This window comes from Rattus norvegicus, chromosome 17 (genome assembly GCF_021556685.1).
Source record: "Rattus norvegicus strain SHRSP/BbbUtx chromosome 17, alternate assembly SHRSP_T2T, whole genome shotgun sequence".
Classification (NCBI taxonomy): Eukaryota; Metazoa; Chordata; class Mammalia; order Rodentia; family Muridae; genus Rattus; species Rattus norvegicus.
In genome coordinates, this window is record NC_141550.1 from 23,338,213 (window position 1) to 23,366,079 (window position 27,867).

The 27,867-nt window shown below is 45.3% G+C and overlaps 1 protein-coding gene across 6 annotated transcripts in view; it reads left to right on the top strand.

The window, feature by feature from the left end:
* Positions 1-27,867, top strand: part of Nedd9 (neural precursor cell expressed, developmentally down-regulated 9) — a 179,050-nt gene that overhangs the window by 123,615 nt on the left and 27,568 nt on the right. For 2 of the 6 annotated variants that reach the window (XM_087590011.1, XM_087590012.1), the window contains one exon: positions 25,542-25,985. In XM_087590011.1, the coding sequence (XP_087446137.1) occupies positions 25,542-25,985 (444 nt within the window). 6 annotated transcript variants of the gene reach the window in all.

The window sequence follows — 27,867 nt, forward strand, 5'->3', positions numbered from 1 at the left end:
GAACACCTCAAAGCTAGAGAAAACCGGCATGCACCCTTGCCAGGAAGCCTTCACAGTTTTGCCCTTAAGCCCCTTGGTGAACCTTTACATATTTTTGGAAGACAATAAATGTAAATCTTTATCGCGTGCTTCCATATTTTTCTTACAACTTCACTCATTAGTTAAGTCTCTCACTGTTTCAGAGAATGGAAACGCTAAGCTCAGAGTGGAGCCCGGCAACTGCTTGTCATGTTTCACCAGAGTTGAGTGAATTCACGTAGTGTGTAATTTAAGCTGTCAGCCTTCCTTAGTTCTTCAGGAAGAGAAAGGGTGTAATTAAGTATTCCCAGGTTAACAGCATTAAACATCAGAACTTCACAGTTACAGGGCTTTACACTGTAAGTCTAGATGCTGCCCACGAATCACTCCACTTACCATGACGTGCCTAGATTTAAGGACAATTGGCTGGAACTAAGACATTCAACTCCACCACTACATTCTGGGGACAGCAGCTAGAAGTAGGGGGGTGGGGTTTTTTTAGAAGAGTCTGCAGTGGTAAAAGGTTGGCTGAATGTAAAACCTCCTGAAGTCATTCCAGTGGGCAGTTCATTTCTACTATGTCACACCAGAAGAGGAGTCATTTCCAATTCAGACTCCCACCTGGCCCCAGGTGGCTTGGCATTGAGTTAGAGAGTAACCAAGTCTAAAGTCACTCAGGGATCATGAACCAGCAAGCCTTTTTAATATATGCTATCCTCATCTGCAGAGACAAATTTTCAAGAAATAACTCCTTACCGATCCCTTCAGGAAATGTAATGTATTCCTAGTTCACTGTTGTAGTAGAGTGTATTGGTGGGGTAGGTCGAGTAACCCATGACCCATGATGAATATCCTAAGCCACAATACATTAAATGGGTTGGTAGGCGTGACAGAGGTCTGTTGGGTCCAACATATAGAGAAAAGAAGGTCAGACAGTCATGGTTGTTTCTTAAGGGAAGTAGAACTTGGGAGGTCATGGCCTTGGTCATAAATAATGGGAGACGCAGGGAAGGATGGGAGCCTGACTTGGAGATTATAGGCAGCAATGGATTTTCTAGAAAAATGTTTCCTGACAGAGATGGACAGCAGGCTGGGGCAAGACGAGATGTAGGTGAGCAGAGGTCAAAAGAAGGAGGAATGATAAAAGGAGTCGTGTGTGTGTGTGTGTGTGTGTGTGTGTGTGTGTGTGTGTGTGTGTGTGCGTGCATTTGTATGTTTGTGTGTGTGCATGCATGTGTTTGTATGTGTTTGTGTATGTGTATGTGTTTGCATGTGCATGCGTGTATGTGTGCATATGTGCATGTATATGTGTGTATGCATGTGTATATGTGTGTGTGTGCGTGCGCGAGTGTGTTTACACTGTTTGGCAGCATCACAATATGCCTAGTCCTCCACTGAGCTGTAGACTTAAAGAAACAATCTCAGATAATGGACTGAGAGGAAGCCTGGTGGGCATCATCGCTCTATTGTGAGGGCCACACCAACTCAGGAAGGAGACCGCCTGGGTTTCTATTGTAAACCTGTCACTCATCTGTCCTGTACCTTTGTGTGAACTGCAAACCTTTCCAGAAGTTTCCATGCTGTAATACGTACACTAAGAATAATCTACCTCCTAGATTTGGTGCACAAAACCAATGCTAAGGGAGACAATGTTTGTAAAGAGCTACCTCAGAGCCCAGCACCCGAGAAAGCTCTGGGAAAAGCCATTGGACTGAAGGAGAAAACTCTCAGTGGCTTGTCTTTGGAGGGTTTTATAGACTTGACATAGAACAGGAAAGTGGCATGGGCCTTATTTTTTGAGATATAATATGCACAGATTTTTAAACAAGCGACAGGGGTGAGGCTAGCATGCTTCTCTCTATGGGACTTACAAACATCTTCTGTGGAGAGGCAGACAATCTACTTTATTTGTCACATCTGTTTTATTTCTGTGGGGTTTGTTGTTGTTTTGTTGGGGAGAGAAGATCGTCTCAGCTCACCTGTACTGATCGTGAAGTTACCAAGTGTTCCTGGGCGAGCTTGGATTATAGACATGTGCTAGCAAGCTCAACTGTAGCATTATCTTATAATAAATATGTTCTTTAGCTTTTTGGGGTTTACCGACTCAGGGTCAAGCACTCACAGCCCTACCTTTGCAGCTCAGAGGATTGCCTGTCATGTGCCCAAACTTTCAGGAATAGAACTAGACACTTGAATTACACGTCATTTTTACATCTCTCGAAAGCTTACTCTTTTGCCTCCTCCCAGGCCACTTAGAAATGTAAATGCTATTCTTAGCTCACAGACACAGAACTGACAGCAGCCTGGCGGTGGTTCTGAAAAGGTGCATCCTGGATCTATACTAACAAATGGAAACTGGACGGTGGTTTCAGACCTGAGAGTTTTTGGTTTTCTTTTTCTCTATTTCTTTCCTGGGCACTAGGCTGAACTTGGGGGTAAACATGGGTTCTCCGAATTCCTTCCTGATCCACAGGCAGTGACTTAAGCACCTACAAGGTACAAGGAGACAGAGAGATCAACTAGCCTCACTCTGCGCTTCCGGATCCCACCCAAAGCCGGAGAAACAGACGTCAACACACTATCAGCATCCAAACACGGAAAAGCACTTTACAAGGTCTGTGTTCCAAGTACAATGGAAGCACAGTCAGGGGAAGGAGGGATTTGTTGTGAAAGGGCGAGGTGGGCAGGGTGGGGGCTGTGGACCAGCACACACAAAGGCATTAGTGTGTGAAGCTAGGCCTGACAGCCGACAACTAGTCAGAGCATTCTCTGTAGAAAGACCCGTCTGTGCAAAGCCAGCAAGGTATAAGCCTGGGGTGGGGAGGAAGAAACGGGGATTGGTGAAGTTCTCACTGTAGTCCACACCAAGGTGTCCCGATTGCTTCCTAAGGCATTCACATGTCACTAAGAGGCTGTCAAATTCAATCTTAATGTCATCCCTTGTCCCCTAGGAAGGAAATTGGTAGTAATGCTGAAGATAGAGACACAGAGATTTCAAGGAAGGAAACTAAAAAGAAATCTCTAAGTAGAGATTGTGGCTTAACATACATATGACTGGTAGGACTACACCCAGAGGGCCGAAGGTCTCTGAGTGTCTCTCTCTGTCCTCTCCTTGAGGACTTTGACTACTGATTCCCTGGGGAAGGGTGGGGGAGTTCTCCTCCTTGCTTATGGATTCTAGTTCTTTCACTCAGACAGAATAGCCACCGGGTTCTGCCTGAGCCATGAGCAGTCCCAGCCTTTGCCTGATTTCCATCTGCGTTCTGACCAATGTCCAATGGCTACTAATAAAATCCCTCAGATGGCATCAGGTGCCGTTCCCCTGACTCCTGGATGCAGTAGGGTCTAGCCAGGCATAGTTTTCGCCAAAATGTCTGCCACTCACAGAATGCTACTGAGTGCGGGCAGGGTCTGAGCCCCAGGGTCCTTGTCAGTTCTGGAAAGGTACCAACCCACAGGTTTCCTGAATAATTTAATTATATAATCCAGTCTTTACATACTTTTCCTACTCAGCATCTCAGGCAATCGATACGGAAAGGGCTGTTTATTTACAGAGAGAATTTGTGTTTCTCAGAAGGGTTTAAAGGGAACATAACTGGAGCACAGTTACCTGTGCTACTTAAGCTGCGCTGAGATCACAGCGTAACATTTTAAGGGCGAAAACAGGAAAATAGATTGTTTGCTGCTTAAAATACTTGAATGGCTTCCTATCACACTCAAGGAAAACCCCTAGCTCTCTCCCCTGGCAGATGTGTACAGCATTACGCCCTTGCTTTTATAAGACTAACCTTGCAGAGTTAGGAAACGTGTGGCGATCTGAAGCAAGAAAGTCACCTGAGAGGGATCCAGCCCTCTCTCTGCCTTGAGAATGCAGTTTCACAAACGCCTGGCACAGGCTTTGGCAAACTGTTCTTGCAATGTTCAGATTGGGTGACTTAGCCTTGCTTTCATTCATTCCTCTGAAGATGATTCAGCCTGGCTGCTAAAGAGACGCTCTCTCCATCTCCTGAGGGCCGGGACGCATCTTCTAGAGAAAAAGACCTTGGACTCTCACGAGGGTGAGTCTGCAGGGCTTGCCGGGATGAGCCTTCTACCACAATCTGCTTTGAGCCAAATCTGTGTCCAAAAAGACCTTGCAAATCACACAGGTTCCGTTCTGCTTTGAGGTCAAGAAGTGAAAGCCATGACCTGGAAGGGGCCTTAATAGGGATGTGTCAACTTCCCAAAGGTTGCCAGGGCACCTTGTAGAGCAAAATCAGAGCTGCAGCCAAACATAGATTCTATTGTCAATGTAAACCCTACTCCCCCAGACTACTTTTATGGGGTATCTGTTCTCCTGTGCTTTTTGTTTAAATCATTTATTTTCAAAAGTTTTAATCCATTGGGAATTTAGAGGGGGGAATGGGGAAGCAAAATTGATTCCGGTCCAGCTTAGTCAGGAAAAAAAAAGTAAGAACTGATTTTTTTTTCTCCCACCCGAGTCGTGCAGTCTGGCTGGAATGCATCCCAACTAGGGGATGGTCCTGAATGCTCTAAATGCTGAGGCCCAAGGAAAAGAAACGTCTGTCTTCTCCTGAGTGATTCTCTTTCTCTATAGAAATCTCAAAATGGAACCGCTCTACAAATCATGTCCTGGGCTTTGCCAGAGAGAAGCTGTTCCCTTTAAACAGGCTTATCAAACAGTAGTGTTCTCCCTGAATAATAAGTGTGAGTGGGCTAACGGGTCATTTGGGGGAGAGAGGTCAGAAGGAAAAGGCCTCAGTGTTCAATGCTGAATCTGGCCAGGCCAGCGGTCGGTCAAAGAGCAGAGAGTGCTGGGTGGACAGCAATGATGTATAGAGTGTGTTCTATAGAACCTGCATGGGTTTCTACCTAACCTTTATCCCCATCAAAGCCTGCCAAGATCTCTTAATGTGTCTGACACTTCTCTCTCTCTGAGGTCGTAGCAAGATGGTGCGGGGAAAACCTGGTGCTTGCTCCTTTTCATTGAAGAAGAAATGTTTTGAAGCTCCTAGCAGGCTGACTTAGCAAAGTACTTTGAACACTGAAGAAGAAAAAAGCAGTCACAGAAAAGGGAAGGGAAAGAGAAAAGACAGAGGGAGAGAGAGTTATCAGCAGGGGTGGTTAGTAAAAAAAGGGGGGGGAGGGGATTGGAGACAGAAAACCTTTTGTTCCTCAAACTCGTTTCATGTAGAGATTGTAAGGTGAATGCCTTTGAAATGAAATGGGTTTATGAACTAGTTGCTAGGTCACAGGAAGCGCAATCCTCAGACTGCTTTGTGGATTTGGATTCTTTAAAACTTAGGTTATTCTCAGAAGGAACGTACCTCCTTTGTCTGGTTCCTATGTCTTTCCTCTTAATATTTTTATTTCGCGGGGTGGTTTGGGCTGCCTTCCCACTTTCTGTTTTCTCCTCCGCCCTTTTGATAACGTGAAAAGAAATGATCGTATTACACGCTCTTTGTCGGAGGGTTTCTGAAGTTAGAGGTGGGCGGGGTGGAGGCGTTACCTTCCCCCCCTCTCACCAACCAATGGCGGTGAAACATGCAAATTAGGTCCGCGCTCTGCCGGTCTGGATCTGGACTGTGAGCTCAGAGACTCCGCAGTGCGCGGGAGGCGAACGTTCTCACTCCCATCCAGCCCTTTGCTCAATGGAGGGGCGGACACTGCAGTGTGACTAGATAGGACCAGGGCTCATCTGACCACCGCCGAGATGAAGTATAAGGTAAGAGTGCCTTTTATACAGTCTCCTGAGAGGCTGGAGGCAGCTGTGCGGGCTCCTTTTCCACCTTGACAACTGGGCAGGGATCCCTTGTGTGTCTGGTTTTGCTGAGCTGCGTCTGATCTGGTTTCCAGGGTTCCCTGGGGTGTACCCGCAAGCAGACGTGCGCTTTCAGATCCACCGGTTCTTGGTACACGATTCTGAAAGTTGCTGTGGGTAGCGGAAGGCAGTGGAGAAGAGTTAACCTAGCAGCCACAGCGGCCACTGGAGATCAGAAGGTGTCTAACTCGCCTCGCAGCAGGCAAGTCGCAGGTCGCTGCCTGACCAAAGCTGGCCTGGAGAGCCTTAATAAGAGAGAAGTCAGAACTGCTGAGGCTCTAACAGGCTCTAAAAGCATCTTTTCAGAATTTGCCTTAAGCACTTGATCTGGGAAGCTGTCTGCTCTAGGTCCTTTCGGTAGAGGCAAATTAAAAACACAGACGCTAATCATAGGGGCGATGATGGAGAATTCCCACATCCTTAGATAGTTTGATTTCGTGAATAAAGGGTGTTAGTCACTTCTGGATAACACTTTATTGGGGTTGAATGGGTCTGAAAATATAAAGGCTCCGGTTGGCTTATTTTCCCTGACGCTTACAGAATGTCCTGCTCATATTTGGCAACGCTATTTTCCACTGCATTTTGCACCACGGTTTCTGGGGTTACTCTTGGCAAAATGATTATGACTTGCTCAGCACATCCCGTCTAAGGAGGCAGTTTCCAGGGGACTTGGCACAGTAGCAGTTCATGGCAATGACTTGGCCTTAGGATCCCTTTTCTTATTTTAATGGTGAATAGGCGTGAGTCCTCGACTTTTAAAAGACAGTGTTATTACAAAATTTCATTTTGGTAAGGTGGCCTAACAGACCCAGTTAACTGACCTAGCTAGGGGGCTAACTTGGCTTCCCTCTGTGGTTTGTAGCCTCTGGCCCTTCCTTTTGGATAGATAGAGAGCTGTAAACACTTGCTAAAGTTAACAGTCACTAGTTCCAAGTCTATAAATCTTGTTCAAAGGCTGTGAACCGAAGCAAGAGTGATAGTTGTTGGGGAAAGTTCCCGCAGTCTCGAGACCCAGGTATCCATTGTCACCCCCTATCAGCTTTCCACTGCGTCCTACATCAGTGGGGAGGGGCGGAAGAAAGGATGGGTCCAGGAGTCAGTCAGAAAGACAGCTTTCTACCCAGGAGGAACAGAATCTTTTTGGAAGTGAGTCTCTCCATTGCTAAGACTCCTTGTTCATAACTGATGGGGCTACATGGTGTCTAGCCTGCAATGATTTTTTTTCTTCTCCCTTTCTCCCTGTTTTTGACTTGAGACCGTGTTATAGAGACCGTGTTATAGAGAACAGATAAAAGATTGACTCTGGTCTATTATTGGGGCATTAAATAGCTGACGTGAACTCTGAGCACTGCAGTCTACAAAGTGACGGAGTCTAAAGTCACTTTGGTTCAGTGACCTCATCATGTTTAGCTTTGCTCTTTACTGAAAGAAAAATATCATGGGGACTGATGATTAAAACTGCAGGTGAGAGACTGCAACTGGGGGACGATTTCTGCTTGGCTGGATCTGCACAGAGTTGAACACTTTGCCAATCAATAGCAATGCATGGTGATATATCATCACCACCACCATCACCAGCACCACCACCATCAGCAGCACCACCACCTCCACCACCATCATCATCACCACCACCACCACCATCATTACCACCATCATCACCACCATCACCACCACCACCACCATCATCATTTCATTATTATTGTAGGCAACTTCTCCAGCAAAAATGCTGCGCTCCCCAGGTAAACAAACAACCGACACATAGACACCCCGAGTGGACCCTAGCAGAAGCGAGCCACTTTTCCTATGGTCATAAAGTCTAACGAGAGATAACTGTCTCTCAGGAGAGAATTAGTCATGCTATGTAGGAGATGCTGAAGCAGAAGCATGATGTGGAGAGCATCACAAGTCTGTCCTATTTAACTCTCCCCATGGCGTAAGGCACACTCATTTTCAGAAGCAGCAGTTGTGACACAGAGGGTAAGTGATTTTTTTTTTTTCTGATACGAGAGCTGAGGAGCGTGGGATTAGAAATGATCTTGATCTAATACTCGTGATTTAAACACTACCAAGAGGTGGGGGAAACCCCTAAAACAGAAATCATCTGTAACTCCCTGATACATCCCTCTGACCGGTATGTTCTGGTCTCGGAAAGTTCCGAACTATTTCCTCCCAAGTGTCCCCCACCCCAGGAGAGTCTCCTATTTTGTTTCAGTGGTAACTGCAAGCTGAAATACAGAGTTGGCATTTATTTGTTTAATTTGAACTACTTAAGTAGTAAAACAAGATAATTATTAGATTGTAAAGCCCGGGAGTCTGGAATTATCTCTTAAACACTATGTTGCGCCAGAAACTATAAATTTAGCATGGGCTTAAAAATGGATTGTTGTGAGATCTATAAGTCAAGCTTAAAAGGCTTCATTTTCTCTCTTTCTCTTTCTTTCTTTTTCTTTTTCCTCTCTTTTTCCTGTTGTTAACCAGATGGTCTTCTTTAGCTACTTCAGAGTTCATAACCAGGGAGCCATCAACTTCCACTCAGTTTATCCTCCAAATACACAGCTCCAGGCAGCCAACAATTACTTACAACTAAGAAGGCTACGGAATGCAAGCTATTGCTTTAGGTAAAGCATTCTAGTCTGCTTTTATCTTACTTCTATTTTTGTTTGTTCACGGGAAGCCTGTCATGGCTGTTTAATGTTCCACTGCTCTTAGAAGAGTCTGTCTGAATGATAGTAAACTGTAAAGGCTTCCTTTGTTAAGACTCTATACAAGGAAGCCAGGCATGGCAGAGCACACCTTTAATCATAGTTCTTCAGGAGGCAGAGGCAGGTGGATCCCAGTGAGTTCCAGGCCAGCCAAGGGCTACATGGTAGGACCTTGTCTCAGAGACAACAACAACAAAATGTTCTATATAAAATCCCTTTAATGTATAGCCTGTTCTCCTTATGCCTCTGTGGCCTTGGCTTGCTTGTCCAATAGAAGACCTGAGGGTGTGAAGGTCACTGGTGGGTGTTGCCCTTTCTTATGAAAGTGAGGGACTAGTTCCAGTCCCTCATCTTTAACAGAAGCCCTGAAGGCCCTGCCCACATAGTGTGGGCCTGGAATGAGGCCCAATCTACTTCTTCTTCTGGAAGGTGTTCAGCAAGTGCAGCCTATGACTGATTTCTTGTAGCTGAGGCACTTTTGTGGCCTTGCCAGGTTTCAGAGCCCTTACATGTCTGCAGTCAAGGTCTAATCTATTTTCTAGTCAATATAAAGAAAGACAGATCACTCTTCAATGTTCTGACTTTAAAAACAAAGCATGGTAGTGTATGGCAAGACAGTTTTTTTAAGGAAAAAAAAAAACCCTACAGTCTGAAGTTCAGATTCTTGTAGTCCACTTGAATGGGAGCAAAGAAATTTAAGGAAAAGAGAAACCTACAATAAAAATCTTCTGGGGAGGGACTTGGAAAATATTTTTATTTTCCAAGCTGTCTTAAAGGAGAAGTTATGGCAGGCCTTTGGTTTAGCTAATAAAGTCATTTATACTCCTTTCTGCTTTGATATTTCAGCTTTCAATTTCCCCCCCACACACACTAAATTGTTTGTTGTGTTCAATGGAAACTTAGGACCCCTTACATCCCCAGCTGCTTCCGAAATGCCTCGTATTGTCTGTGAATTTAAAAGCACCAGAAGGTGTTTTGAAAAACATAGCTTCATTATTTATGGTTTTCTATTTACTTAGGAGACCCAATTCAGAGCTAAAGGACTTACGGGTCCAGAGGTGAGGCTTTGTCAAAATGCAGGTGTCTTGATAATAGCAAGTTTAGCACTCCATACGACACACGCTGAAGCCTTCAGCAGCCCCTTCTTGTGGGACCACACGTTGTCTCTGTGCCCAGAACCTTGCAAGTGCTTTCCGGTTCCCTCCTTCTCACCCCCCAGTCTCAGACAAAATAAAACAAAGCCAGACACAATCCTGTCTCCACACCTTTCAGAGCCTTGGCAGAGTCTGTCTCTTCTTTGTGTCTTTATACCAGTACCACATCTTATCTTTCCCAATTCGCATTCCTATGTGTCTCTAATACCAGATGCTTGTGCGGCTCACTTGCACCCTGCTACCCACAGGGACATGACACCATAGTGCACACATCCTCTCTCTACCCCTCGCCTTGGCAGCTCCTTGGACTCTTCTGTCGGGGTTCCCACTCCTTTCATGGGCATGTGATTTTGAGCCTGTGTGCCTTGAGTGACTACCCCATCCCACTGGTAAAGTCTCTGTGTCTATCCACGCCATAAAGCAATCGAAGCCTAAAGCTTTGTCTCCTCCAATCCCTGGAAAAGACCTTGCATTTTTCACCCCTGCCTTATCTGTTAGCACTGCCTTACTTATTAACCCCTTCAGTCAGACCACTATCTGAACGATGCTGGCAGTGGAGCCAGTTTAGGAAGCCACATTGAATGCAAGAGGCCCACCCTCTATTGATGTGTACAGACAGGTCAGCAGTCAAGCCCTTGTTGAAAGTGTAATGTAGGCTCTGTCAGCCTTGAACAGGCAGGAACTTGGCTTTATATATTCTTGTAATAGAGACAAGATGGAGTGTGGAGGAAGGCCTTTCCATTTCTTGGGATTTAAGGCCCTGTGATCTTGAGCAAATTAAACTCCCAGAGCCTCGGGTTTACCTGCACATTTGAGACAACATTAACTGCTTTATACTATTATTCTAAAGTCTGGGCTAATGTGTAAAGTTCTTATCCGGGATCCTAGCACAGAGGGGGTACACAATGAAACCTAGCTGGCCCCAGCTCTCCTCGTGGAATGTGTACTCTGTACTCAGTGGATACTGAAAGGTTGGAGTGGACCTCATGACAAGATTAGATCCAAATCCCAGTTACTAAGTTAAGCTAGTTGAGTATTATGGAGTTTACCACAGGTAATGGTGCACGTGGCAGGAGTGGGGATCACAGGTTAAAGGAGCCAGCAGTGTGCCTACAGCACACAACCCCCACTTGCCAGGGTCATCTACACTTGGTTTCTTCATTGTTATTGACAAACCTCAAAATTCCTGAGATTACAGGGCCTTTCTCCTACTGGGTACTCAGCAGATATAATCAATGCTGAATTATAAAAAATATCTGTGCCAACAGCTTTTTACAAGGGTTCCACTGGTCCACAGAACATTAGAAAAAGTATGTTTGTTTCAAACCCTACGTTTGCTTCTTTCTGACAATATAATTTTTGGTTCCTAGCATATATAGGCATTTGATAACTAATAGCTATGTATTACATGATATGTAATTTTAGATAGACAGATAGTAGATAGATGGATGGATGAATGGATGGATGGATGATGGAGATGATGGATGGTCAGACAGACAGACAAACACAACTCCATGAATACTGATGGAATAACATAGTAGCTTGTCACAACTAAGGTGTGATCGGGGCCACTGGCCACGGGGAAATCTGTATACCTAAACAGATATGCAGATACATAGATATGTTAACATTACACAGTAGAAGTTTTAAATGGAAACATCCCCTTTGATAGTTTCCTCTTGATAGGGGAGATGTTTCAGTGGATAGAAGCTTTCTCTTTGCATGCCTGAGGACCTGAGTTCAGATTTCCAGCACTATAGAAAAGGCCCTGATGCTACTCACATGTATATAACCCCAGTGCTATTGGGGGAGGAGGCATGGCTACCAAAGATTGCTTGTTCTTGCTGCCAAGTAGACCAACTTTAAAAATGGTGAGCTCCGGGTTGGGGATTTAGCTCAGTGGTAGAGCACATGCCTAGGAAGCGCAAGGCCCTGGGTTCGGTCCCCAGCTCCGAAAAAAAGAACCAAAAAAAAAAAATGGTGAGCTCCCAGTTCAAAGAGAGACCCTTTCTCAGGGAGTGAGTCAGAGAACAACAGGGCAGGACACCCAGTGCCTTCTTCCAGCATCAAATCACATATGCACACACACAGACCACATATGCACACACAGCCATGGAACGTGGGAGTTATGTGGGAAGTTTATGCTCAGCTTTTTCTTGCTTTGCTGCAGACCCTGTGATGTCGATATAAGTACCTATTTCTAGATCATTTTAGGGTTAGAAAGCAGTGGACGAATTGATTTGGAATGCTAACCCCTAGGACCGTGGCCCTATCCTCAGAAACGTATAGACTTAATTACCAAGCCTCTCTGCCAAGACAAAGGCAATAGGGCCTTTGGGAATAAATACAATATTTCCAACTTAAAATGCCAGAGCTGCTGGTTTCCTAGGCAACAGCAGATTACTAAGAGCATGGGCATGGAAAGAAGACAAAAATCCCCAAAGTCCTGTTTAGACTTCGTCAACAACACCCCCTCCATCTTGTTTACTTTGAACATTCCAGTCATCTCCCTGCGGTAGTTCTTACTGGCTAATGAGGGCTCTGCGTGCCAGGGAGGCAGCAGTCTGCTGCCAGGACTCTTCCTGAAGGATTTCCATTGTGCGATGAGTGGTCTTAATGGAGACCTTTTCCACTCCGAGCTGGAAAGGCCGAAGTTTTTAGACGGTGCTTTTAATAGACCATGAGATCTGGGTAACTTGAGGGTTGGCGTATCATGTAGTGGCAATGTAATTAGTACTCCAAAAAGTATGGTTACCGATAGTGTGTGACAGTGGCTTGTCATGGCTGGGATGGGCCCTTGGGGCAGCTGATCATGAAGATGTTGAAATTGTCAGAAGGGCTGGGGAGATGGCGTGGTCAGTAACGTGCTCATTGGGCAAGCATGGAGATCTGAGTTCAATCCCTAGCACCCAGGTACACCGCCCACAAAGCCTATGCCACAGAGACAGGCAGAGAGAATCCCTGTAGCTTTGTTGTTGAGGCAAGGTAGATGAATAGCTGAGCGCCAGGGTCAGTGACAGACTCCGCCTCAAAACCTAACTGTCCCACATTTATGCAAGCACATGTGAACAACTACACGCATACACACAAAACTGCCGCTGGGATGTTTTCCTTATACCCCTGGGTGCTACCCAATTCTGTAAATGCTCAAGGCAGGGGCCAGTAAGTTGGAAGAGGTCATGTTTCTCGGTAGATCTTGGTGTTGCGAATTTGAATTTCTCCCGATATTTCTAATGTGTCAAGGTAATTGGTATGTCACGTTATGAAAAAGAAGCTTCCTGTGTGAAGTGCTGACTGACGTCTCTGCTCACCAAACGTAAGGCTGGAACAACCAGGGATGTGTAAAAGTGCAAGCTCTGCCAACCACAAAATGCTTGGTGGCTCCTTTTGAAATCAATGTTAATTCTTTATTTACTCTTATGGGGAGCAGTGAAGGGACAGGGCTCGTCTGTGAAGCTCAGTGGAAAGTTGCAGTAATCAAAACCCATGAACAGCTCGGGTTGGGGCCATGTCTCCTCCCCTTCTGTAAGGGTGCTGTGCCTTTCAATAGTGTAGCATGTCCTGCATACCTGTCCTCCTCTCTTTTCCTCGGACAGGAGTCCTCTGGTGGCTCCTGTATTTTAACAGTGAGCTCACTGGTAGTAGCCATTGGTCTGTTGTGCTTAATCTCATAGGCCCTTTGGCTGAAACTAATTTAGGCTTTCTTAGCCCTCATGGCTCTGCTCCATACCAGTGAAGATGAATCTGGGCTTCTTCACATGCTAAGGGTCACCACCTCCTAGAATTAGCAGTAACATGCAAAGCCATCCCACTGGGATGGGCAGATATGCAGATGTGTGCACACTTGGCTGTCTTGAAGATCATTGTCTTTTATGTTGGTCACCTGCTGATCAATAATACTGTGCCCGGTCACCTTAACACTGCACAGAGCCTGACAGGAAAGTGCCCCAGGGACTAACATAAGCAACATAATCCAGAAGCCCCAGCTCCTTGGGTTAGAACTTCAGTTTGGGGATATGATTCTCTGGCTTACTCCACATCAAGCTCAACGCAATCTGTGAATGGCACATGAAGATAGAAACAACGAGAAGACCAAGAAGAACTGCTCCCTCCTGGTCCCATCCACTATGAGGCAGATTTCTAGACAATATCCCAGAGGCACAGAGGCCCCAGAATCATATCCTATTCCCTTGTTAAAGGCCATATTGTTACCCGGAGAACATTTGTTTGCCCAGTCACAGACTTTTGCCACCACCCATTTTTCTCTTGAATTCTTAGTTTAATCAAGATAGAGATCCTTTAGCAAAAAATATATTTTCAAGGCTATCTTGCAATATATCCCAAATCCACATTTCACAAACCAAAGAGTGGGACATATGGTCTGACAGTGGGAAGGATATTTGATACTAGAACTGTCATGGAAAGTTCAGAAACACATGGCCACTCTACAGATGGTCAGCATAAGATCAATTAACTGATCAAGGTCCTGTCCCATTCCCCTTATGGCAGCATTCTGCAGGAACATATATAAGAGCATTTTTAAAAGGGGGATTTGACTGGGTTCTTCACAGAGAGTCCTAAGTACCATCTAGTCATAAATAATAAGGTACTCCTTAATATCTTCGTGCAGGCATAGGCATCTTGGGAAATGAAGGCAAGCTCATTTTGAAACGCGGGCTTGTTTGGCACACCTGAGCGGAGGATTGAGTTTCAATTGTTCTTGCTTTAAACCTGGTCAGGTAGCTCCTTGCCTCATAGCCTGCGGCATCTCTAGCCTTCCTCCCACCCTTCTTATTAAGTAAGGTCTTAATTACAGATGCAACTTAGTTCATGGCTGAAGGGAAAGAATTTCCTTCTCTGAACTGTGCCTGCGTTTGGTGTGGCAGGTATAATCAGGATGAGATCATTTCTGGTTTGTAGTCATTAAGTGGAGGAGTTTTTCTGTTGCAGGAGGAATGTGGTTAAGACACGATTCTCTGAGCTCAGCCCAGAGCGCAGGTGGCTGCTCGCACCTCATAGAGCCTCTTTCTCCTGGAGGAATCAGAGCTCTTCACATATGCAGTTTCATGAGCTCCCATGATTCTTCCAAGAAGAGCTTGTGTAGATGGGGAAACAGAGGCCGTTGTCGTTAGTCTTAAGTAGAAGGATGGAGCCTAGACTTTCCCAATGGAGTTTAATGACCATTTACCTAGCCAGGAGAAGGCTGGTCTGTGCACCTAGCAGTATCCCAGATGTAGATTCCAGTAACAGACATCTATGTACATACTAATACAACCAAAATATATCCTTGAACATTGAAAGTCCATTGGCTGGGCAAGATATCTTCTACTCTAAGCTACCATTCTATCTCTCCTGGTGAAGCACGGAAGTCCCCTCCCAGAAGTGTTTGCCATAATTTAATCATGACTGGGGTTGAGCTTAACGTAACAGATCTTAACCCCAAACTAACTTCCTCCTATAAGATTAGCCCTCGATTGTTCATGGGAATGCCACAAAATCATAGAAGCGTAAGATCTCCCTCAGGCCAAGTGTGACGCCTCCAAGCCATCTCCATGGCAACCACTTCCCCCAAGTCCCGATCCATCCCTGAGTGTGGAGTGTTGGAGTATGTGTGTAGACTTCTGCATTAAAGCAAGCTGTTGGTCGTCAGTAACAACAAACCGAGGTGCTATCATTTTGAAAATCTTTCTGACCGATGCCCAGTGGCAATGCTGACGGTGTACAAGTGTATATGCCTCTTAGCCAAGGGTGTGGATCTGTTTTCAAACTTTGTGAAGAGCTCACAGGATAAGTAGATAATAACAGCGAAGCAATAAACCCAGATCAAGTGACTTCGGGAAGGGTTCCATGTTCATGTGGGCGTGGATGTGTTTGGAGGTTAGAGTCCGACATCAGAGTCCTGTTCCTTTCAGCATCATCAACCTCACTTTATTCGAAGTAGGAGTCTCCTAGCCTAGAGCTCACCAGTCAGGCTAGACGGATTGGTCAGCAAGCTCCAAGGGTCTACCTGTCTTTAGTTCTTCACTATCAGAGTTACAAGTAAGTATACCATGCCCAGCACTTCTTCACACACATGCTGGGGTTTGAACTCAAGTCCTCATACTTGCAAGATGAGCAGTATACAAACTGAGCTATCTCTCTACACCCATTTCAAGTAACTTCTGAAAGAGTTCCCGCAAAGGGTGAAATCCCAGTTTCACCAAATGGCCTCAGACGAGGATGGTGGCGATGATGGCGGTGGTGGTGTTTGAATTAATGTTTTTAACCTTAGCTTCATACTTTGGTATAGGAAGGTCAAGACATGAGAATGTAAAACTAGGAGGATCTTTTCATGCTTTCAAGCATTTTTTAGAGGTGACAACTTGTGCATTTTGGTTTTCGAGATGTGATGTCATTTTTGGAAAGACACTATAACCGGGTGAATTTGGAATCTCCTGCTTCTGTTTAACTAAATTCTTATTTCTCTTCTCTTAGTACCTGAATGTTAGCAGATTTGTCTAGACAGGCCCTCAGATATGATCCAGTGCCGGCACTGTAATGCTGGCTGAAATCCAAAAGGTTGTTTTATTGTTAATAAAATGTATCTTTTCGGTGAGTGGGTGTCAAGACTTCATCATTATATGGCACCTGTCCCTGTCAGATTTATCTAGGGACAGAACCCTAAAAAGAGTTCATGCCTACCCCCATGTTTTTTGATCCTTTGCCAATACAGTATATTGAAAATCATCAAAACCAGGCAACTTGGGACAAATGCTTATAAATCCCAAGGCTTAACAGTAGCACTTCTAAATTCTTAGATGGAGCAATCTCAAGAGGGGTATCCTGCTGTGGGGGAGAGCTTCAGAGGGTTGGGGCGGGTGATAGCCTGTGGTCCCTGGCTCTGCTGTTAAGCTAATCTATGACCTTCTGGCTGTAAAACAAAGACACCTACTGTAGTCAGTTCTGGTCAAGCTATGGGTGACAAGGTTGAAAATGTGTAGAGGAGCCTGCATGTTTATCTTCTGCAAGTCCTCAGTGTCCCTTAAGTATAGCTCAAAGGCTGTGGGCAAGTTGAAAATTAAACTCTGAAGATTGGTAGATAGCTATGATATGATGTAAGGTGATAAACAGGTGACAATATTGTCACCCTTAGAAAAGAACTAACTAAGTCCTTTTGCCTGAATGTTGTCAGCAGCCAAATTTATCTTCCGTCATGAATTGAAACATTCTGAAGTCCTACATATACACTACCATGTCTACCTACTTACCCATCTCCAATGTTTCTTATGCAGAGAAAAGATATCTGCTCTGTTCTAGGCTTGCTTTAAAAACAGGTCTCATCATAACATGGTTCTGTCCTCGATGTCATTTATTAATCTTCTTTATTCTAGTTTTCTTTAGTGTGCGTGCCTGTGTGGAGCATGTCTGTGGAGGTCAGAGGAGAACTTTCGGCAGTTGACTCTTTGTTTCTACTACAGCTTCTAAGGATTGAACTCAGGTTATCAGTCTTGCTTGGCAAATGCTTTGACCCCTGAGCTATCTTGCCTGGCACTTCCTCACTCTCATATCAAATGAGAATTTATGATAGCCATTGTGATACAGGGAAGGAGTGGAGCCAACATCCTAAGAAACATTCCAGTATCCTAGATACACTGTGTAGATCATGTGTTATAAACCTAACGAGACTGAAATTTCTCTCTAGGCTCCATATATTGAACATTAAAGTCTTAGATGTCCTCACCACCTTCAAGGAGAACCATCGATTTGTTATATAAATTACCAAAGGAACACTCGGTTACAGACACTCATCAAACAGGGACAGGCAGTGTATAGATTCATAGGCCTGGGAGCTTTGTGGGCACATGCGTACATACACACACAGGCACAGGCACACACATGCACACGCACACAGTGCCACATACAAGGAATATTAATGTTGTCCTGTGCCTTGTCAAAGAACACCTGTTAGAACCTAGTACTTAATAGCATGTGTGTTAAAGCATTTCTCAGTAGGAAATGCATAAAACAGAATCTGATTATTACACAACCCTGGCAGCGAAGTGAACGGTGTGAAGATTCATGAAGGGTCAAAGTTATTTGCAGAGGCTTTCAAGTTTATAGAAGCACTTCCCAGAAAATAAAAACCGTTAGTGGACACGAGGTCCCCTGGCTAATAGTATTCTTCAGAGGGGAATGTTAGACAAGCTTCCCTGGTGGTCAGAAGCTCGGTGAGCAGTCCAAGGCATGGGAGCCTGGTACTGCCTTTGGGTGAGCTGTTCCCAGTCACCTAGTGGAGCTGAGCAGAAAGCAGTGAACAACGATTACTCAGAAATCGTCCGTGTCATAAGATACTGTGTCTTCTAACTCCTGCACCCAAAGATAGCATGCGTGCTACTTAATAATATCTAGAGGCTTCAAATGGAAAAAAAATTAGTATTCCATATCTTCACATGGAAAAATGTTAGCGTGAGCCATGCTTTCAAGAATCAAATTATTGATAATTGTAAGTATCTGTGCCATCCGACCATGGCTGCTTGTTTTAGAGAAGACTGAGTACCTTTCCAACGCATACACACATACCACATCAGACGGGCCTCTGAGAGGCAGGAGGGGAAATGTAACCAAAATGGTAGGACTGCTCGCTGGCCAGAGCTGACTTTTGTCAGCAGAAACAAAGGCACAAGAGCCTTTCTTTCTCTTCACCAAGTGTGCCCCAAGTCTGACCTTGGCCACGGTCATCTCTCAGCAGCTTCCTTTAAGCACCAATTTCTTTGATGATCGCCATTTCCTCCACTGTGTCTGTTTCGCACCAGGATCTGGTCTCTCAGTGCCTGTCTGTGCATGCATGCATGCGTGCGTGCGTGCATGTGCTGGAGTCCACCAGAGACCTGGGCTAACACGTGGTAGGGGTTGGGCACAGGAAAGTCTTGTCATCAAGAATGAGGCAGCCCTGGGGCTTTGGCAGGTTCTCCTGCATAAATATAGAATGAAGTAAAAATAATAAGAGGAAGCCAAACCAGTGATGATGCTATCGGTCACAGTGAGTGACACACCAGCCATTGTGTCTCATTTCAAAGGACAGCATAAATGGTCATGGAAATTCAACGTCTCACTCCTCTCTCGATATTGGGAGAAGCAGATAATTTCCCTGGCAGTACAAGGAATAAGCTTTCTTGACATTTTGATAGCAGTGGGGGGAAAGTAGGGTGGATGGGTGGGGGGATGGGTGAAAGTTGTCATGTGACCGTGGCTCTCCTATACAGCCAGGTTTGTTTTGCTTTCTTAATTCCCCAGTCCCCGGGCCACAGTTTGAGAACCCAAAACAGCAGAAGTAAACTTTCTGGTGAAGTGTGTGAATGGCACCCTGTCACCTAACAGACTGAAGGGAGGGAGGCTCTTTTTTTTTTTTTTTTTCAGAGCTGAGGACCGAACCCAGGGCCTTGCGCTTCCTAGGTAAGGGCTCTACCGCTGAGCTAAATCCCCAGCCCGGGGAGGCTCTTTAAAGAGACCATGGTATTCCATGTTGCTGGGATGGTCAGTTCCTCTTGGCCTTCCTGTTTGCTCAGTAGTTGCGAACACACTAGTCTGGGGGTGAGGGTGACTCCACCATCTGCGTCATTGTCCTGTTTAAATAGGGAGGGGCTGGCACTTTCCTGCAGGCTGTCTCCCTTATTCTCAGGCTGTCAGGACTAAGTGACAGGGACACACGATTAGCCTTCTCCTTGGAGGATTTTTCTGCCCGCGTCTTCGCCTTCATCCGAGTTGCGTTTTAACTAAACACCTTGCTAAATTCTCAAGAAAAATAATTCCACTCTCCCTGCGGAGAACCAGCGATCCAGAAGCCAGAAGCCACCTTGATTTACCAGATGATAAGTATGCATTTTGTTTCCAACGCTGGGCTCACATTATGGAAATGGGAAAGGAGTCAGGCAGCATCTCTGAACTTAAGTTCACGGCCTTCGATGGGGTGATGCAAACCCTGTTATCAAGAAACAACTAATTGGGGAGACAGCTCAGCAGCTAAAGGTGTTTGTCCCCAAGCCTACCAACCCAGGTTGGATCCCTGAGACCCACATGGTCCTGAAAATTACCCTCTGACCTCCATATACATGTGCACACAAGTACTGCACATCGCAGTCACAAAGGTACAGCCTGACAGACAACCAGGGGGAGCGATCAAATGGATTTTGTAAAGACAGTTTTTCTGTTTATATGGAAGGTGGTCCTAAGGTGCAAAGAGGCTTATTTATTGGGAAATGTCTTTCCAGGACTACGAAATAAAGAACCAGTTATTGCTAAGCTCTACGCCTGGAGAGGCTGGGGGGCAGGATATGGAGTCTTGACAATTCTGACCAGGTTGTGAAGAGAATACAAACTTCCGGCCCCCCCTGGGGCAGACAACTGCATACTGTGTTGACCAAAAGAGCTAAAAGAACAAGAAAGGGTCTCTCGCTGGCGGGCTTGAGGTCAAGATGTCCCATTCATTAGTCGGAGACGTAGCTAAGAATTAGAGTGCAGAAGTGTCTGTTCTGTACTGCAGATCCTGGTAGAGCCTGCATTCATGTCATCGCTGGGTAGCATTTCACTTAGAGAACAATGGGATAGGGGAGAGGACAAGTTGAAAAAGAGGGGTCCCCTGTGACCATGGCTACTGAAGAGGTGAGGGGGAAAATGGTCTATTGATGGAGAAAGTTTGAATGGTCAAGAGAAGAAGAACCAGGAAGCATGGAAGCCAAATGAAGTGGATTTCTGGAAAACTTGAGGTGGGAATGACAAACAGGGCCCTATAAGCACTGATATGCAGTCTCCATTGGAGTCATTATTACTAGAGTTTTAGTGCATAATCCTGAGCCCGGGCAGCCTGAACAAGCTAGGGTTGGCTGCCTGTCTTCCCTCAACCAATTCCAGGACTAAGTAACTGCTCAATTCACAAGAAAAACAATTCCACTCTCCCTGCAGAGAACTCCAGAGACAGAGGTCAAAAGTCCCTTCAACTTAATAGAGAATGAGTGTGGGTTTTGTTTCAGACCCTGGGCTCACATTTTTGGAAATGAAAAAGGAGTCAGGCAGAGTAGTGAAACGTGGAGAGAGGGATTTATTCAACATGGCCACATTGGAGAAAAGAAAAATAAAAGGGTCCAGTGAGCCCCCAAGCCCTTCTTCTAGGGTGCTGTCATGGGACTGAAGTGCCACCAGAGTCTGCTCTGTTGGGGTCCTGTCTATCGGCTGCTCCATGGTCTGTCCCCAGTCTCACCTGCAAGATGATCTGTCAACTTGGTTACTGTGAAATCTCTACAAATTCCTCCTCTGACTGGCACCAATCGTTATCCTTTCCTTTCTCCCAGCATGAGATTCCTGGGGAAAACCCAATTTCTTAGGGTCCACTATCTCAGTAGTCTGTTAGCCAAAAAGAGGGGCACAAGTGTATCCTTGGAATATCTTTCCTCCTCCCAGGAGCCTGGAAACAGGAGGCCTAGCTCCCCTCAAGCCCCAGTCCTAAGGTCTTCTTGCCAGGTGACTTTGCAAATCATTAACTTTTTGAACCTCCCCTTTCTGAGTTGTCAAGTGGCAGAATTTGACTCTTAACTTCTTAAAGATCCTTCTGGCTTTCAAGTTCTGTGCCCTACCCTAGCCATTACTCTTTGCCTTTTTAACTGCCAATCTGTGGCAGCTTGGTATCCAGCTGGGTGTAGAATTACCCAGTACTCTTATCGCCCCTTGATTTGTTTCTGTGTTGGCTTTCCCTCCCCTAGAGATAAATAGCCAGGGGACTGGGGGTTGAGAAAGAGAAGATCTTGAATAGACAACTTCTAGCCTCTCCTGTGTTTTCTTAGATGTTCAGATAAGAGCTTCTGACTTTGGGGCCTCAGAAAATCACAACATTCCTATAAAGGAGAGACCACCCCCCAAAGCTCCCCCCCCCACACACACACACTTTTGCAGCAGGAATTAACTCTTGATTGGCCTTCTCCTGAATTAGTGTCCTTTGAAAATAAGGCCTATGTTCTGGCTTTTGTCTTTTCTACTGGACCATTGACCTCTCGCCAAGTAAACACACAGAAGCCATGCCTCTTATCCAAGACTTTTGAAATTTACTTTTATTTTCCATGTGTAATGGGAGTTTTGTCTGCATGTATATCTGTGTACTGCCTTCATGCCTAGTGTCATCAGAAGCCAAAAAGAGGGCACTGGATCCCCTTAAACTGGGGTTACAGATGGCTGTGAGCTGCCATGTGGGAGCTGGGAATCGAACCCAGGTCTTCTGTAAGAGGAGCAAGGGCTCTTAACCGCTAAGCCATTTCTCCAGCCCTAGGATCATTTCTTGATTGAAAATCGAGAAAAGGGAGGTGAGTAGGAAGCCTGAAGTCAAGGGCCACCCAGCAAATAAAAGCCCATAATGGCTTGCTAGTGTTCAAACTGACCATTGTACCAAAGCTCAACCTTGTTCTTACCCTCGGGATGAGGAGAGTAGGATGTCTAAGGGGAGAGCTGTAGGAACACAGTTGGGACTTCAAACCCCAAAGAGTGCATTTATTCCATAAAATGGGGTGAAGGTAAGGTTACCTCAGAACCTTCTGGTATGCTGGAATGGAGCCCAGTCAGGGCACTGATGGACAAGCTAAGGCAGCATCCGGTGAAGGGAGTCAATCCAGTAAACTGAGTTCTGCATCCGGCTCTGATACCTAGATGTGGCCCCTGGGGACACAATGACTTGACCTCAGCACATCTGTGTCCTCATCTTCAAAACAGAGTTATAGGTTCTCAAGCTCACAGGGATGTGTAGCTACAATAGGCTGCTTGGGAAAGTGACTACATACATCAGATGTCTTTAGTTCACATAGAGGTTCAAGAACTCAGTCTTATTTGGTCAAGGCTGATATCTACCAAAGTAGGAAGGATGTCAGCTTGGCCCGGTGGTGTGGGTGGGGCAGCAAGAGGTCCTTGCCCACCAACAGCTGGGTTAAGTTCTTTCTAAATCCCATTCTCTGTCTGCTGTGAGAAGACCGGAGAGAGGTTGTGGGTAAGGGGAGTGGGCAGGAGAATTCACTAGATGTGCCCACTTTTGCATGGTTGAGAGGACTCTGAGGTTATCATAGAAACTTTCCGTAGGCTCATGTGCAGGCATGAGCCTGCTGCTTATGAGGCAGCAGGAAGGTCACTGGGACAGAGGACAATGCGTATCTAGCAGACTCTCTCAGGGATTTGTATCTGCGGCTAATCAAGCGTGGCGCAACGCTCCACTCAGTACCCCATGGTGTTCCAGGACTTGGAAAAGGCCCAACAGCGAATGCCTCCAGCTGATTGCGGTTGATTGAGCTGCAGCCCTTTGCCTGTCTGCTGTCTTCTCTCGATCTCTTTTTATTTCTTTCAAGCCAACTTGATTGCACAGTTTTCAGTCTTCTGATTCCATCTAGGGGCTTCTTTTGCAACCACTCCGTTTTTGAATGGGCCCAGACCAGAGTCAGCAGCTCCCTTCAAGCTCCAAAATCGGAATCCTGTGGAGTCCCTTCCCTGAGATCATTTGGTACAAAGGACCAGAGTCTTGTCTTCTTTAAACCTATGACCCCCTTTTACCCTGTTAGCACCCCCAAAGGATGGGGAGAAACAAAGATCTTAGCATCCTGGCACTTTTTTCAATGGCTCTAAAGACTAAGCAAGCATGTGGCCCGACTTTATCACTGTTTATGTGAGTTTTTCATCGTTAGAAGAAACCCAATGCTTCCTAGAAGATGGCTGCTAAGTAAAACCTTCACCTGAGATAAAAGCTCTGAGTTCCCTTCTAGCTGATCTGAAATACATCACATCTCCCAGTGATTTCAGCTCTACCCTACGATCTCTGGGGGACTGATACTTGGGGCTCTATCTCTCTTCCTTAAATTATGTATTCATGATAAAAAGAAAATTGGCTATCTGCAGAGGTATGCACCTATAGTCCTGGCACTTAGGCTGAGGCAGGAGGATTTCTTATGTGCAGCCTGCCTGGGGAGTAGAGCAAATGTGTGTGTGTGTGTGTGTGTGTGTGTGTGTGTGTGTGTGTGTGTGTGTAAAGTACATGTCTTTAAAGTACATATGTTTAAAGAAAAAGAAGACTTAGGAGTAATTGACTAAGACAAAAATGAAAGGTTTTATTATTGTCGTACCAGTTATGGTTTAGTGGGTTTTGTCCTTTTGTTTTTGTTTTGTTTGGTTTTGAGAGAGAGAGAGAGAGAGAGAGAGAGAGAGAGAGAGAAGTTAATTCAGTAGTGATGTGGGAAAGATCTAAGAAAACTTGGGGGGAGGCAAAAAAATGACCAAAATTTTTGTATGAAAAAAATAAGAATAGTTTAAACCGTAATGAAAATAAAATAAATTTTATATCACTTCAAAAATGAAAAGCAGTGGAACTGGACTTCCTCCAACCTCCTGACCAGAGGCAGATCCCTCCCAAACACAGCCACTGCACAGAAGAGGGAGACACACAATTAGAGTCCTGTGGTTTCAGGCAGAGTCCGGGGGGTGGGATGGGGGGGGTGATTAATACATGTCCGTCTTAGAGAGATGAAAATCATGAGACTGGGAGATAAAGTCCACATTTCTGGAGAGGAAAACGGGGGCCAGAGTCCAAAGAAAAGCAGCCCCAAAGTCCACAACTATGTGATGGTGTGAAATAAAGTTAAAAGCACGCTCTGGCCAAGCGGCAGGCCTTTGCTCCATAAATGATTCCTCACCACAATGACACTAAGTGCATCCAGACGCTTAAGAGACATACGAGAGGGGTCACATTTAGTTTTTCCGATGCTTGGGATGGGTTCCCTATGTTCCCTCCCCCCCCCCCCCCGCTTGTCTACACTCTGGGAAGGGGCAGGCATGCAGACTGGCTGCCAGTGTGCTGGGAATCTTCAGGGCCTTTGAATGCCTTCCAGGAGTGTCAGCACAGACTGCCTGCCCACTCTCTGCTCAGTGCCGACTTTAGTTGTCTGCTGAGGACTGGATGTGCCAGACAGGCCTTCATACAAAGACAGAGAGTGTTCTGAGCCCGTGAAAGGAAGGCACAGCCTTTCAGATGTGAATGGCTTTTAAGAAGTAGGTGACTACATGGCTGGGAAAAGAAGGCCCCTCAGAGAGCTGTGAGAGAGACCCAGCCTATGGGCGAATGCATGCCTGGTTCCTCTCCACTGTCGGATCTGCTGAGACAGACTTCTATCGCACTGTATCCCTGCTTGATTACCATAGCCTATCCCTATGCTTTCGTGTGTAGATTCTTCCTGGAGCCAAGGCTTCCTTAATCATAAAAGATACGGTAAGCTTTGCCAAGACGCAATCATGTGCATTTCTATTTACATTGCGATGCTAAGTAAAATTTCTGTTTGTAGTATGTGTCGTTTAGAATTTTCTTTGACTTTTTTTTTTTTTTGGCTAGAATATATGAAACCATTGTGGTGCAGAAACAGCTTCTTTTCTCTTCTCTTCTCTTCTTTTCTGTTCTTTTCTTTTTTAGCGTTGAGGGCAGTTCACTATGGTGCCTGACCAGCTTGGAACAGTCTTCCCATCCAGCTGACTTTGAAAAGTTTGAAAAATGCTTTGCCTGGTGACCCTTCCTAACTCTTTAGCAATGCTAGCCCAGCTCCTTGGCAAAGCCACTGGAGGGAAATCTCTCCTGGGCTTTTGAGCTTTCCTGAGGAGTCCATCTGATGTCACTGGTGGAAGACACAGCGTGGCTGTGTCTGCCTTATGTCTGAACCATCTGCGTTCCCTCTTACGGGCTATTGTTCATATTTCTTCTCCTTTTCCAGGAACTGTGCCTGTCCCCAAAAGCGCGAGCTGTATAAATGCTAAAGAGACAGACCTAATGTTCTAATGCTGTTTCTTCTCTTCTTCCCTTCCTAGAATCTTATGGCGAGGGCCTTGTATGACAATGTCCCTGAGTGTGCTGAGGAGCTGGCCTTCCGCAAGGGAGACATCTTGACCGTCATAGAGCAGAACACAGGAGGACTAGAGGGATGGTGGCTGTGTTCCCTACATGGTCGCCAAGGCATCGTCCCAGGTAACCGGGTGAAACTTCTGATTGGTCCAGTGCAAGAGCCCTCCAGTCATGAGCAGCCTACTCCTGGACCTATGCATCAGAACTTTGGCCAACAGAAACTCTATCAAGTGCCAAATTCCCAGGCAGCACCTCGTGATACCATCTACCAAGTGCCGCCCTCCTACCAGAATCAGGGAATTTACCAAGTACCCACTGGCCATGGCACTCCAGAACAAGATGTATATCAAGTACCACCATCAGTTCAGAGGAACATTGGCAGCACTAATGGACCCCATCTAGGCAAAAAGGTAAGTGATTAACTAGGATTTTGTTCCTTCTTTTATGCAACTCATTGTATTTAGAATAATAGATGCAATCAATCCCCCCAAAAATAATTAAACATTGCCCAAAAGCAAACATACTAAATGCCTTACCCCAGACATTATTATTGCATCAAATTTCAATTAATCAGTCAACAGCAATTTTTATTTTGAGACAGAGAGTCTCACTGTGTACATCCAAGGCTGTTTTTGAACTTGAGGCCCTCTTGCCTCAGAGTCACCGGAGTGCTAGGATTACAGACATGTGCTATCATACCAGCAACAAAACTTTCTTGAATTATCATGTGCCAACGCACTATTGACTGTCAGCCAGTGTAAATGGTATTCTGGATCAGACTTGAGCATACAACCATATCTCTTCAGTCTGGTGATGAGTCTGCTAGACCTGGGTCGTGTGGGTAATGGTTTACAGTCTTATCTACCTCTTTCTTGAGTAGTGTAGCCCCAGTTGTTACTCAAGCATGGATCCTTCTCCCTGGGCCAAGAACTAAGCCATGAGTTAGTAGTCTGGCTGGACAAAGAATCAAAGGAAAGCAGAGGAAGTCAAAAGGTTGAAAACACATCCTATCTACCAACTCACTCTTTAGAGTTTTGGGCTTAAAGATTGATTTATTCAAAATACACAGATACTAGTGGGTTTAGAATGGATCCATTTCTTGTAATAATGTCCAAGTGGAAGGCAAACACAGCAGAGCTTCGATATTTAGGAAAATGTCAAGTATTAAAAAAAAAATACAAGAAACATATGAGGTCTTCATCAGATTCCATCACTATTCCTGAATCCTGGAGACAGCTACCTTCATAAAAAGAGAACATTTATTGGTTGATCTCTCAGTTCCAGTAGTTCCAGAGTCCCTCTGGCATTAGCTCAGTTGTAGCAAAGGCCAACTGTCATAACATCTCTTCTGAGGGCACTCTCCTGATCACCTCAGACCTGCCATCAGCACCTATCTCTCAGAGGTGCTACTGTCTCCCACCCTAGAGACCATGTCTTTAAAAGCAAAGACTCTTGGGGAGAATACTTAGACCATCCCCAAACCACATGGCTAGGGCGCATGGCTAGGGAGCACCGCATGGCTAGGGAGCACCACATGGCTAGGGAGCACCACATGGCTAGGGAGCACCACATGGCTAGGAGCACCAAATGTCTAAGGAGCACCAAATGACTAGGGAGCATCACATGTTAGAGTCTCAACCTAGAACAGTTTGAGATGAGTAGAACACATTCATTAAATGGTGAATGCTGAGCATCTTTTGTGGTTTTGATAGTTGTGATACAGTGGTAGAATAAAGACTAAGCAGAGCTCTCAGAGCACTTACAATGCAGTGAGGGGAACAGTACGATACCAGGTCAGGTGGGTGACACTGACTTACAGGGCAGTGGCCAAGCCTACAATGATAGATTTTTGTGCCCATTAAAAGGCCTCCCTTTCCTAATTCGTTTGTCGGAAATTTCTAGAGGTTCCTTCAAGTCTTGCTAGTAAGAAGAGACTAATTTTATACAGTGGGAAAGTATCTCCAGATTATAAGGGTAGGATAAAGGTAGGTACCCAGAAAGAGCTTGAGACTCTATAGACATAATATAGATGGATTTACAAATCTATGTTGAGTTAAATAATATTTGCTTACATGATACTTTTTTCTAAGTAAGGCTTTTTTTAAAGATTTATCATTTTTATTTTATGTTTACAAGTGTATTTCCTGCATATATATATACATGTGGTGCATATATATATATATGCGTGCCTGGTACCCAAGGAAGCCAGAAGAGGGAGTTGGGTCCCCTGGAACCGGAGTTAAGAACAGTTGTAGGCCACCCATGTGGGTGCAGAACACTAAACCCCCAGTC